Consider the following 13,099-nt stretch of genomic DNA (forward strand, 5'->3'; position numbering starts at 1 on the left):
CTCTTAAAGTGTTAACTCAACAACAAATAGTGAAAGATGTCCCCTAGTGTTGGTGAAAATAATAAGAGTTAAATTCTGCGTTGTTAACTTTACTCTGTTAAGCTCTGCCCCTCAATCTACCCCTGCAAAGATTCTGAACAGGACAGGAGTTTTCTGGTCGCCATTTTCTTTCAACTCTAACCCACAGGTAAGGTCTTTTAAGTAACATACTAAAACGTATTAAACGTAATAAACGTATTTAATTTCGGAAATTCCGAATAGGTAACTTTGTGGCAAGTTAACTATGGGCTTAGCAATGGTTCAACGCTGCCCAAAGAAGGAAAAAAAACACCCGCAAATTTTTTATTATTTTATCTTTCTTAGTGTTTACGGTATTAGTTTTATGTTATTGCTGTTAGACACACACTTAGCTGACATGAGCTTATATATATATTAGTGCTAGTATAAGTAGGTGTTTGAACTTCAACCTGCTTGTAAGGAGTGACGTGTTTAAACGGTATATATTAGAAAATAACGAACATGTGCTTTACATATATTGCATGGCACAGCACATATATTGCACAATTAACGTATTATTATTATTGTCGCTGTTTTAAATTCGCTATTCTAGGCAACTTGGATTGGAAACTGTATGGCATCATTAGTTTTAGATGAAAAGTGAAACACCTACCACTGTAAGTATTTACTCAAGTATTTGAGAATTTTTCTTTTTTGCTACCTTTTTATGACCAATTCTTAGACCTAATCACAAGTACTGAGGTGACTATGCAAACTTCTGCAACATAATTTCTGTGCTTATTTATATTTTGGGCATGAAACCTTTTTACACTTTTTTAATCTGTGTAATACTCAGTCACTTCTTGCAGAGCATGCTGGTTAAGGTGAAACTTGGGGATGCCCAAAAATTTGTCAAGATAACCGAGCTGACCCTTTTAAGCATTTTTAAAGTTTGGTGTCCGAGCTGTACCCGAGAATGTGAAGGTTTTTGATGAATCAGGGACTGAGGTGGATGATGATGTTTTTGAGGATGTAGTCATAGAGCCCTCAGTTTGAGTTCTTACCATAAAACATGGTGCAGGTTTGTATTTATTACATTACTAATTAAAAATTTATTTAAAACTACTAATTAATAATAATTCCCCATAAAAATGTATCTGCAACCAGACATAGATTCTGCCTCTCCACAAGCCTCTCATGGACAGTCAAATCTGTCCCTGTCTTCATCCATTGACTCCAGTGACACACAGGATACAGTCATTATTGAACAAAGCTCCTCCAGGAAACGAATGAGGCTAGACGATGAAGCTAAAAAGGTGGGTAACAATTTTTTAGTAATTTTACATTGGGGGAGGGAGTCATAACACAATCAATTTAAAAAATTAACATTAATTTGATATTTCTATGATTGAAGTTGATTTACGAGACTTACAGTTTTTAAGACTAATTTATATATTTTTTTTATTATAATAATAATATATTATATTATATTATTATAAAAGTTGGTGGAAACCATCCTTGTTCAGAAACCTGGTGTGGAGCGTATAATAAACGAATACAACCGAACTAAGTCTTTGGGGGACGAAACAAGGCGGAAAATGGTCATCTTGGCAGCTGACATGACGGAAAAGAATGGGTAATCTTCATGATCATTACCTGGTGTATATATGATCTTGAGTTCTAAAAATGTTTTGTTGTTTAAACTTGTGCAAAGGACACAGTCTTTTTTATTTTAAATGTTTTTAATTATTTTATTTTTTTTACTGCAGAACATCACCACCAAGGCAGGTCAAAGAAAAATATGCCAGAGGAATTGTGACTTTGTTCCCTTACCTCAGTGACCCCTTTTCCAAAAATGGCTATGTAAGTGTCAGCTTTGAGTTCTAATTGTGTGTAATGCTGCTGATCTCACATACCCATGCTACAGGTGGTGTATTTTGCTGTTGAATTGAAAGACTTTATCTGTATTTTTCTCTTTATAAGGAACATTATTATGATGGTGAAAGCGGTACTGGGTACTTAGCATGGAGAATCAAAACTATACAAAGAGGCTTAGCTAAAGAACGACGTGCATCATTTGAAGGTACACAATGTGTCCAAAATCATACCTTTTTCGTTTTTTATATATCATTCTGCCATCTTTCTCAGGAGTTCTGTTGCAATGTTGCCTTTTTTAAGGATTATCTTCATTTATCATTCTTAAAGCAGTGTTAAAATGGTTTGTTAATCAGGACAAGGAACGTCTGCTGAAGCGGGGTCTGGTGGACCAACTGTAAAAAGGCAGTCAGAGTTTAATCCAGAGACCATCTTGAGTGAGGATGAATGCAAGGAAGCAGTTGCATTCATGAGCCATCAAGAAGAAAATGAAATTGACATTCGACTTTCGCCACAACATGGTTCTTGACCCCATGCAGTCAAGTGATATATTGACAGTCTTTCCACGATTCAAAGACATTAAAGGCTTGGTAAAGTGTTTATAATCATACTTTCAACAATATAACAATATAATAAAATGTACTGATGTCTAAATGTAACTTTATTTAATGCCTACATGGGTAATGATGATTGTCTGGTGCTTAGAAATAATATATTGGGTCATTCTTTTCTGCCTTTTGTTAGATTGAGCAAGACTTTGTTCTGATGTTTGGAGAAGGAGTGTCAGGCAAGCTACTGGAGAAGTGGACCACTGCATTCAAAAGAAAAGTGATTCAGCAGTGCAAAATCTTCCAAGCACCAGTGATTTGGAAGAACTACTGCTAGCAGCTGAATCTCCTACTGGTGACTCAGAAGAGGTTGTTAATTTTGGTAAGATGTTTAAGATTAATTTTATACTTTAAATATTAATTAGAAATATTATTGAACAAACTATCTAAAGAAGTTCACTTCCAGAACAAAAATTTACAGATAATGTACTCACCCCCCTTGTCAACCAAGATGTTCATGTTTTTCTTCTTCAGTTGTAACGAAATAGTTTTTTGAGAATTTCAGAATTTCTGTCCATATAGTGGACTTCTATGGTGCCCGCGACTTTGAACTTCCAAAATGCAGATTCAAAGGGCTCTAAATGATCCCAGCTGAGGAAGAAGGGTCCTTTATCTAGTGAAACGATCGGTTATTTTTTAAAAAATTGACAATTTTATACATTAAACCTCAAATGCTCGTCTTGTCTAACTCTCCGTGTATTATAGTTCAGGACAGTTAGGGTATGTCAAAACTCCCATCTAATTTTCTTCTTTGATCTTCTTTGCATGTTCCTTTTGATGATTTTGAAGTTAAAGGAGAAAATGAGTTGGGAGTTTTTCGACAAACCCTGACCGTCTTGAACTGGAATACACATAGTTGATCCAGAGCTAGACAAGACGAGCATTTGAGGTTAAATATAGCACATGGTGCACCGAGTTCTAACTCAGGGCACTATAGAAGTCCACTATATGGACAGAAATCCTGAAATGTTTTACTTAAACATTTTCTTTACGACTGAAGAAAGAAAGACATGAAGATCTTGGATGACAAGAGGGTGAGTAAATTATCAGTAAAATTTTGTTCTGGAAGTGAAATTCTAATTTAAGGGTGAAAGATTTAGTCCCCATACATTTTTTATGTTCTTTGTGTTTATACAGGTTGGGACAGTGACCTCTCTTCTATAATACATCTGTTGCATCTGATCCCACCTTCTGCCCAAGGCCAGAAAAGACCAGGAAAGGTGTCTGCCTCTCAAGCAGAGAAGCACCTTGTTGTCTTCAAGAAGGTTTGTTTGTTTGGTTGGTTGTTTTGATTTTTTCTGTTTTACATTTAACATATCGGTGATGGTTTTCTTTAATTTGCTTGGTTTCTCTGAGTGGAACAAACATTGAGGAGCATTTTCGAGAAATCACAGCTATTGCTCAGCCCTATCTCCTGGCCGTGGGGCCTCAGAAGAATTCCGTTCACCAGTACTTCATCATTCTTGATCAGCATGCCATTCCATGCAAGTCAACCTCTTCTCTTGGTGCCTTTGATGAGTTGTTTAAGGCACACTTTGTTTTTGGAACCTCTTACAACATTATGCTACACAACATGTTCACTTTCATTCAGACCACTGTGTACAACATAGATGTTGGCAAAGTGAAAGAGAGGCCTTGTGTTGCTGAGGTTAGAGCAAGGCTGCTTAGCTAGGTGCCTTAAGTTTTTCTGCCCTCATGAAGTGTTTTGTTTGTCAGGCTGAGTTACTTGGTTCAAAATTGCTTATTAGGCACTTCAAGTTAGTTTATGGTTTTGTTCCTGGAAAGAATCTTTGCCTTAAATGTGTAGAGGCAGGGTGAAGTTCTGTGTTTGGTACTTTTTCAGGTTTTAGAAAACATTTGAATACAAAACATGCTGAGCAAAGTGACCAGAATTTTGACACCACTGACAACCGTGAGACTGCTGAGTCAGAAGGACAAATTTGTGCTCAATCATTTGATCAGATTGGCAGTGTTGGAGAGGTGGCCACAACGTCTGTATTATTAAAGTCAAATAAGAGCACTTTGGATATGTGTGCGTCTGCTGTTGCACAACTAAAGGTTGCTGGGTTAAGTCAGTCTGCTATAAGTGGTTTTGTTTCATCTATGGAGGAAGTTGTTTTTGAGATTCAGAGTCAGGCCAAGGATGCAGCTTTGCTCTGTCTGTCTCCAAATTACATTGCTACTAAAAGGAAAATAGAAAGTTCAATTGAACATTTGAAAAATCAGTTTACTTTGTTAAATTCGGAAGCCAAAAGAAAGACATTTTTCAGAGAAATGGCTAACTGTTGAACCAACTCAAATAGTGTTCAGCACAAGATTTGATAGCAGGAGAAATAAAACCACTGCAACATTTGATCAGGTTGTTGTAACAGATAAATTTGCTTATATTCCCATTTTAGAAACACTAAAGTCAATTTTACAAAATCCGCATCTTATTGATTTGTTTAAACCCAGGCATGTTCCAAAGGAAGGCGTTTATGTTGATTTGAGTGATGCGGCACATTTTAAAAGTAATCCTTTATTTTACACAGAAAAAGATACCTTACAAATTCAGTTATTTTATGACGATTTTGAGACCGCTAATCCTTTGGGTTCAAAAAAACGTATACACAAATTGGGTGCATTGGATAATATTCATTTATGTGCCCTCTTTCATGCACAGGATATTAGATGGTATGGTTTTAATTCTATAATCGAGCCTCTAGTAAATGATCTAAAAGTGCTTGAGATTGTGGGGGTTAAAAATCCAGTATCTGGAAGTTGTGTTAGGGGTACAATTGGTGATTTCGTGCAGAGAGATGATAAACACTGGTATCTTTTGCTTTTACTTCTGCAGATTGTTAACATTATATTTTCACCAACCCTAACTGAAGGCATGACCATTTATCTTAAACATTTAATAATTGAACACCACCAGCTATTCAAAAAATTGTTTCCAGAAAAAAATCTGTTGCCAAAGCATCACATAATGATACATTACCCACAGTGTATAAGAAAAATTGGACCAATTCTGCACATGTGGTGTATGCGTTATGAAGCTAAACACAAATTCTTTAAAACACAATTAAAAAGCTTCAAAAACATCACCAAAACGCTAGCTAAAAAGCACCAGAGTTGTATGGCAATGCACTGGGAGTATTTTAGCCAGTACAGATTGACTCTTGGTCCAGGGAAAATGGTGGAACTCAGTGGACTTAAAGGTGCATTGACATGGCTTCCAAACTAGGAGTGGAATTATCAGAACTTGTCTATTCTGTAAAGTGGATCAAACATCATGGTACAGAGTATCGCCCTGACTTTATTATCTGTACTGAAGTAGCATGTGAGATGCCAGTGTTTTGTAAGATCAAGACTATTGCTGTGAAGGATGAAAATGTACTGTTATGTGGAACACTGATGGAAACACTCTGTTTTGATGACCATTACCATGCATTTACAGTCAGACTGCATCCAGACCTACTTTTAAAGGTAGTGAACGTTAACGAACTGTGCTATTTCAAACCATTTGATGTTCAAATGAAATATGGTACAACAGATTCTGCAATGCATATACTGTTGTCATGCGCAACGAACCACCGTGCGAGCGTCGCCATAGAGACGCGTCCCCGGAGTACTAGCGCGCTTCCGGACTACACTTCCCATCAGCCACCCTTCCTCCTGATTACCGCACCAGCTGTTCCTCATCTCCCATTCACATAAAACCACGCCTGAACTTCTTACCTGTGCGAGGTCTCGACTTGTCATTGTACAGTTATTCTGAGCGTTTCCTGTGTTCTGCCCTTCGGTTGTCTCTTCTGTTTCCCTCTCTGACTTTCTGACTGTTTGCCGCCTGCCCCGACCTTTGCCTGTCCCCGATTCCGATTCTGCCTTCTGTCCTACTTAGTGGTTTGCCGATTCTGATCTCTGCTTGTCTGACCTTGCCTGTGTTTATATATTAAACTCTTTTTGCTGCAAATGGATCCACAGCCGTATGCCTCCTCCTTATTACAGGAGACCTCGCCAACCGAGGATCCAGCAGCTGTCGCCCAGCTGACCACTCAGGTCACCAGTCAGGCCCAGCAGCTCGCCGGTCACCACCAACAGCTTACGCGCCTTACTCAGCTCACACAGGAGCTCGCCACGGCATTACAAGGGCTACAAGGAGCCGCCGCTTCACCGAATCCACCAGCTCCAGCACTGGTTCCCCAGGCCGCGCCGTATCCCGCTCCTGCTGCCACCGGACCCCGTCTCGCTTTTCCGGAAAAGTTTAACGGCGAACCAGGAGGCTGTCGGGGCTTCCTGATGCAGTGCTCACTGTTCGTGGCGCAGCAGCCGACCCTGTATACTACGGAGGACAGCCGTATAGCCTTCGTCTGTTCTCTGCTTACTGGTAAGGCATTGGATTGGGCCACCGCCGTGTGGGGAGAGAACGCCTTCCCCACGTTCGAGGCTTTCCTCACCCGGTTTCGTACTGTCTTCGATCACTCCGCCTCTGGAGAGAGCGCGGAGGAGCGCTTGTTGGCCGTGTCTCAGGGCGATCGCACCGCGGCGGAGTATGCCCTAACATTTCGCACTCTCGCCGCCAAAGCAGGCTGGGGGGAACGCCCCCTGCGACTGCTTTACCGCAAGGGTCTAAATCCGGATCTCCAAGCTGAGCTGGCCTGTCGGGATGAGGGAAGGAGCCTGTCAGAGTTCGTGGATCTCTCCATCCAACTGGACAATCTGATGCGCTCCGGGCGGGCGCGGCCTCCCCCGCGCGCCGTCATACGTCCTGCACGTGTCGAATACCCCGAACCCATGCAGGTCGATTATACACACCTCACGCCGGAGGAACGAGATCGCCGCTTCTGTCTCCGTCTCTGCCTCTACTGCGGAGAACCGGGACACCGACTGCCGACCTGCCCAACCCGACCTCAGCGAGGACGATATTACCCGGTGAGTCGACGTTCTGTCACCCCGCGATCGCCGAGCTGCGCCAAAATCGGTGTACGACTCGAGACTCACGGGGAAAGTGTGGAAGTCAGTGCACTTATCGACTCCAGTGCAGCCGGTAATTTTATGTCTTGGGAATTCGTTCACGCCCATAACGTTCCTGTGATCCCTTCTGTGTTTCCTTTAGCAGTGGAGGCGATAGACGGACGACCGCTGGGAGAGGGGCGCATCACACACCTCACCAGGCATCTCAGCATGCAGGTGGGGGACCAGCATCAGGAGCGCCTCTTCTTCCACATCATCCACTCCCCGCGGCACGCCATCATCCTTGGCCTACCATGGCTCCAACTTCACGACCCAACCATTTCCTGGTCCGAGCTGCGCATCACCAGATGGGGCAGAGCATGTGCCACGCACCGCCGGAACCCGGCGGAGCCGTGCCAAATTAACACCACAGACACCACGCCGATCTCCTCCGACATCCCCGATCTCCCGGACGAATATCTAGACCTCGCAGAGGCATTTAGTAAAGTCAAGGCCACGGAGCTACCTCCACATCGCGCCTGTGACTGCGCCATCGACCTACTGCCAGGAGTAACGAAGTTCGACCTCCGCTGCGCATATAACCTCATCCGCATCAGACAAGGAGATGAGTGGAAAACCGCCTTCTCGACCCAATCCGGTCACTACGAATATTCGGTCATGCCGTTCGGCTTATCGAACAGCCCAGCGGTCTTTCAGTCATTTATTAACGAGGTGTTCCGGGACATGCTCGACCGCTGGGTGATCGTCTACATCGACGACATTCTCGTCTACTCAGAGAGCAAAGAGGAACACATCCAACACGTGAGGGCGGTGTTGCAGCGTCTCATCCAGCATCATTTATACGCCAAGGCGGAGAAGTGCGAATTTCATCAAACCGCGACGTCCTTCCTGGGGTACATCATTTCAGCAGACGGAGTCGCCATGGATGACACGAAAGTGCAAGCGGTGTTACGGTGGCCCAAACCGCGGACCATCAAAGAGCTACAACGCTTCCTAGGGTTCGCCAATTTCTACCGCCGCTTTATCCGTGGCTTCAGTACCATCGCTGCACCCCTCACCTCGATGACACGACAAGCCTCTACTCAGCTCACCTGGTCGCCGGAGGCACACGAGGCGTTCAGCCGACTAAAAGAGAGCTTCACCACAGCCCCGATCCTCCACCACCCTGACCCGAACCGGCCATTCATCGTCGAGGTGGACGCCTCCAACACGGGAATCGGCGCCATCCTTTCCCAGCGACAGGGACCCGCCGATAAAATGTTTCCATGTGCCTATTTCTCCCGCAAACTGTCCCCTGCAGAACGGAACTACGACGTGGGAGATCGTGAACTCCTAGCGATGAAAGCAGCGTCTGAAGAGTGGCGGCATTGGTTGGAAGGCGCACAATGGCTAACTGTTGAACCAACTCAAATAGTGTTCAGCACAAGATTTGATAGCAGGAGAAATAAAACCACTGCAACATTTGATCAGGTTGTTGTAACAGATAAATTTGCTTATATTCCCATTTTAGAAACACTAAAGTCAATTTTACAAAATCCGCATCTTATTGATTTGTTTAAACCCAGGCATGTTCCAAAGGAAGGCGTTTATGTTGATTTGAGTGATGCGGCACATTTTAAAAGTAATCCTTTATTTTACACAGAAAAAGATACCTTACAAATTCAGTTATTTTATGACGATTTTGAGACCGCTAATCCTTTGGGTTCAAAAAAACGTATACACAAATTGGGTGCATTGGATAATATTCATTTATGTGCCCTCTTTCATGCACAGGATATTAGATGGTATGGTTTTAATTCTATAATCGAGCCTCTAGTAAATGATCTAAAAGTGCTTGAGATTGTGGGGGTTAAAAATCCAGTATCTGGAAGTTGTGTTAGGGGTACAATTGGTGATTTCGTGCAGAGAGATGATAAACACTGGTATCTTTTGCTTTTACTTCTGCAGATTGTTAACATTATATTTTCACCAACCCTAACTGAAGGCATGACCATTTATCTTAAACATTTAATAATTGAACACCACCAGCTATTCAAAAAATTGTTTCCAGAAAAAAATCTGTTGCCAAAGCATCACATAATGATACATTACCCACAGTGTATAAGAAAAATTGGACCAATTCTGCACATGTGGTGTATGCGTTATGAAGCTAAACACAAATTCTTTAAAACACAATTAAAAAGCTTCAAAAACATCACCAAAACGCTAGCTAAAAAGCACCAGAGTTGTATGGCAATGCACTGGGAGTATTTTAGCCAGTACAGATTGACTCTTGGTCCAGGGAAAATGGTGGAACTCAGTGGACTTAAAGGTGCATTGACATGGCTTCCAAACTAGGAGTGGAATTATCAGAACTTGTCTATTCTGTAAAGTGGATCAAACATCATGGTACAGAGTATCGCCCTGACTTTATTATCTGTACTGAAGTAGCATGTGAGATGCCAGTGTTTTGTAAGATCAAGACTATTGCTGTGAAGGATGAAAATGTACTGTTATGTGGAACACTGATGGAAACACTCTGTTTTGATGACCATTACCATGCATTTACAGTCAGACTGCATCCAGACCTACTTTTAAAGGTAGTGAACGTTAACGAACTGTGCTATTTCAAACCATTTGATGTTCAAATGAAATATGGTACAACAGATTCTGCAATGCATATACTGTTGTCATGCGCAACGAACCACCGTGCGAGCGTCGCCATAGAGACGCGTCCCCGGAGTACTAGCGCGCTTCCGGACTACACTTCCCATCAGCCACCCTTCCTCCTGATTACCGCACCAGCTGTTCCTCATCTCCCATTCACATAAAACCACGCCTGAACTTCTTACCTTTGCGAGGTCTCGACTTGTCATTGTACAGTTATTCTGAGCGTTTCCTGTGTTCTGCCCTTCGGTTGTCTCTTCTGTTTCCCTCTCTGACTTTCTGACTGTTTGCCGCCTGCCCCGACCTTTGCCTGTCCCCGATTCCGATTCTGCCTTCTGTCCTACTTAGTGGTTTGCCGATTCTGATCTCTGCTTGTCTGACCTTGCCTGTGTTTATATATTAAACTCTTTTTGCTGCAAATGGATCCACAGCCGTATGCCTCCTCCTTATTACAGGAGACCTCGCCAACCGAGGATCCAGCAGCTGTCGCCCAGCTGACCACTCAGGTCACCAGTCAGGCCCAGCAGCTCGCCGGTCACCACCAACAGCTTACGCGCCTTACTCAGCTCACACAGGAGCTCGCCACGGCATTACAAGGGCTACAAGGAGCCGCCGCTTCACCGAATCCACCAGCTCCAGCACTGGTTCCCCAGGCCGCGCCGTATCCCGCTCCTGCTGCCACCGGACCCCGTCTCGCTTTTCCGGAAAAGTTTAACGGCGAACCAGGAGGCTGTCGGGGCTTCCTGATGCAGTGCTCACTGTTCGTGGCGCAGCAGCCGACCCTGTATACTACGGAGGACAGCCGTATAGCCTTCGTCTGTTCTCTGCTTACTGGTAAGGCATTGGATTGGGCCACCGCCGTGTGGGGAGAGAACGCCTTCCCCACGTTCGAGGCTTTCCTCGCCCGGTTTCGTACTGTCTTCGATCACTCCGCCTCTGGAGAGAGCGCGGAGGAGCGCTTGTTGGCCGTGTCTCAGGGCGATCGCACCGCGGCGGAGTATGCCCTAACATTTCGCACTCTCGCCGCCAAAGCAGGCTGGGGGGAACGCCCCCTGCGACTGCTTTACCGCAAGGGTCTAAATCCGGATCTCCAAGCTGAGCTGGCCTGTCGGGATGAGGGAATCAGCCTGTCAGAGTTCGTGGATCTCTCCATCCAACTGGACAATCTGATGCGCTCCGGGCGGGCGCGGCCTCCCCCGCGCGCCGTCATACGTCCTGCACGTGTCGAATACCCCGAACCCATGCAGGTCGATTATACACACCTCACGCCGGAGGAACGAGATCGCCGCTTCTGTCTCCGTCTCTGCCTCTACTGCGGAAAACCGGGACACCGACTGCCGACCTGCCCAACCCGACCTCAGCGAGGACGATATTACCCGGTGAGTCGACGTTCTGTCACCCCGCGATCGCCGAGCTGCGCCAAAATCGGTGTACGACTCGAGACTCACGGGGAAAGTGTGGAAGTCAGTGCACTTATCGACTCCAGTGCAGCCGGTAATTTTATGTCTTGGGAATTCGTTCACGCCCATAACGTTCCTGTGATCCCTTCTGTGTTTCCTTTAGCAGTGGAGGCGATAGACGGACGACCGCTGGGAGAGGGGCGCATCACACACCTCACCAGGCATCTCAGCATGCAGGTGGGGGACCAGCATCAGGAGCGCCTCTTCTTCCACATCATCCACTCCCCGCGGCACGCCATCATCCTTGGCCTACCATGGCTCCAACTTCACGACCCAACCATTTCCTGGTCCGAGCTGCGCATCACCAGATGGGGCAGAGCATGTGCCACGCACCGCCGGAACCCGGCGGAGCCGTGCCAAATTAACACCACAGACACCACGCCGATCTCCTCCGACATCCCCGATCTCCCGGACGAATATCTAGACCTCGCAGAGGCATTTAGTAAAGTCAAGGCCACGGAGCTACCTCCACATCGCGCCTGTGACTGCGCCATCGACCTACTGCCAGGAGTAACGAAGTTCGACCTCCGCTGCGCATATAACCTCATCCGCATCAGACAAGGAGATGAGTGGAAAACCGCCTTCTCGACCCAATCCGGTCACTACGAATATTCGGTCATGCCGTTCGGCTTATCGAACAGCCCAGCGGTCTTTCAGTCATTTATTAACGAGGTGTTCCGGGACATGCTCGACCGCTGGGTGATCGTCTACATCGACGACATTCTCGTCTACTCAGAGAGCAAAGAGGAACACATCCAACACGTGAGGGCGGTGTTGCAGCGTCTCATCCAGCATCATTTATACGCCAAGGCGGAGAAGTGCGAATTTCATCAAACCGCGACGTCCTTCCTGGGGTACATCATTTCAGCAGACGGAGTCGCCATGGATGACACGAAAGTGCAAGCGGTGTTACGGTGGCCCAAACCGCGGACCATCAAAGAGCTACAACGCTTCCTAGGGTTCGCCAATTTCTACCGCCGCTTTATCCGTGGCTTCAGTACCATCGCTGCACCCCTCACCTCGATGACACGACAAGCCTCTACTCAGCTCACCTGGTCGCCGGAGGCACACGAGGCGTTCAGCCGACTAAAAGAGAGCTTCACCACAGCCCCGATCCTCCACCACCCTGACCCGAACCGGCCATTCATCGTCGAGGTGGACGCCTCCAACACGGGAATCGGCGCCATCCTTTCCCAGCGACAGGGACCCGCCGATAAAATGTTTCCATGTGCCTATTTCTCCCGCAAACTGTCCCCTGCAGAACGGAACTACGACGTGGGAGATCGTGAACTCCTAGCGATGAAAGCAGCGTCTGAAGAGTGGCGGCATTGGTTGGAAGGCGCACAACACCCATTTACTGTTCTCACTGATCACCGTAATCTGGAGTATCTGCGTTCTGCCTAACGCATGAACCCACGCCAGGCTCAATGGACTATGTTTTTTACTCGGTTCCAGTTCACCGTGACGTACAGACCAGGGAGCAAGAACATCAAAGCCGACGCCTTGTCACGCATACACCGGGAGTCGGGTCCGCACACGCCCACCGAGCCGATCCTT

At 45.6% G+C, this 13,099-nt stretch overlaps 1 protein-coding gene and 1 long non-coding RNA gene across 2 annotated transcripts; both read left to right on the plus strand.

The window, feature by feature from the left end:
• Window positions 1-1,148: 1,148 nt before the first annotated feature.
• LOC132854414 (uncharacterized) lies at window positions 1,149-2,356 on the plus strand (the record flags this gene model as incomplete). The annotated part of the gene is made up of 5 exons (XM_060882791.1): window positions 1,149-1,313; window positions 1,500-1,633; window positions 1,767-1,860; window positions 1,981-2,080; window positions 2,229-2,356. Coding segments are annotated over exons 1-5 (621 nt in total), but the record flags the coding sequence as incomplete, so codon positions are not given.
• Window positions 2,357-2,360: 4 nt separating this feature from the next.
• On the plus strand, window positions 2,361-3,734 carry LOC132855342 (uncharacterized). Its single transcript, XR_009649313.1, has 3 exons — window positions 2,361-2,462; window positions 2,617-2,802; window positions 3,618-3,734. It is a non-coding gene; the product is annotated as an uncharacterized LOC132855342 (long non-coding RNA).
• The last annotated feature ends 9,365 nt before the right edge of the window (window positions 3,735-13,099 follow it).

The sequence above is a fragment of the Tachysurus vachellii genome, chromosome 12 (assembly GCF_030014155.1).
Source record: "Tachysurus vachellii isolate PV-2020 chromosome 12, HZAU_Pvac_v1, whole genome shotgun sequence".
Taxonomy (NCBI): domain Eukaryota; kingdom Metazoa; phylum Chordata; class Actinopteri; order Siluriformes; family Bagridae; genus Tachysurus; species Tachysurus vachellii.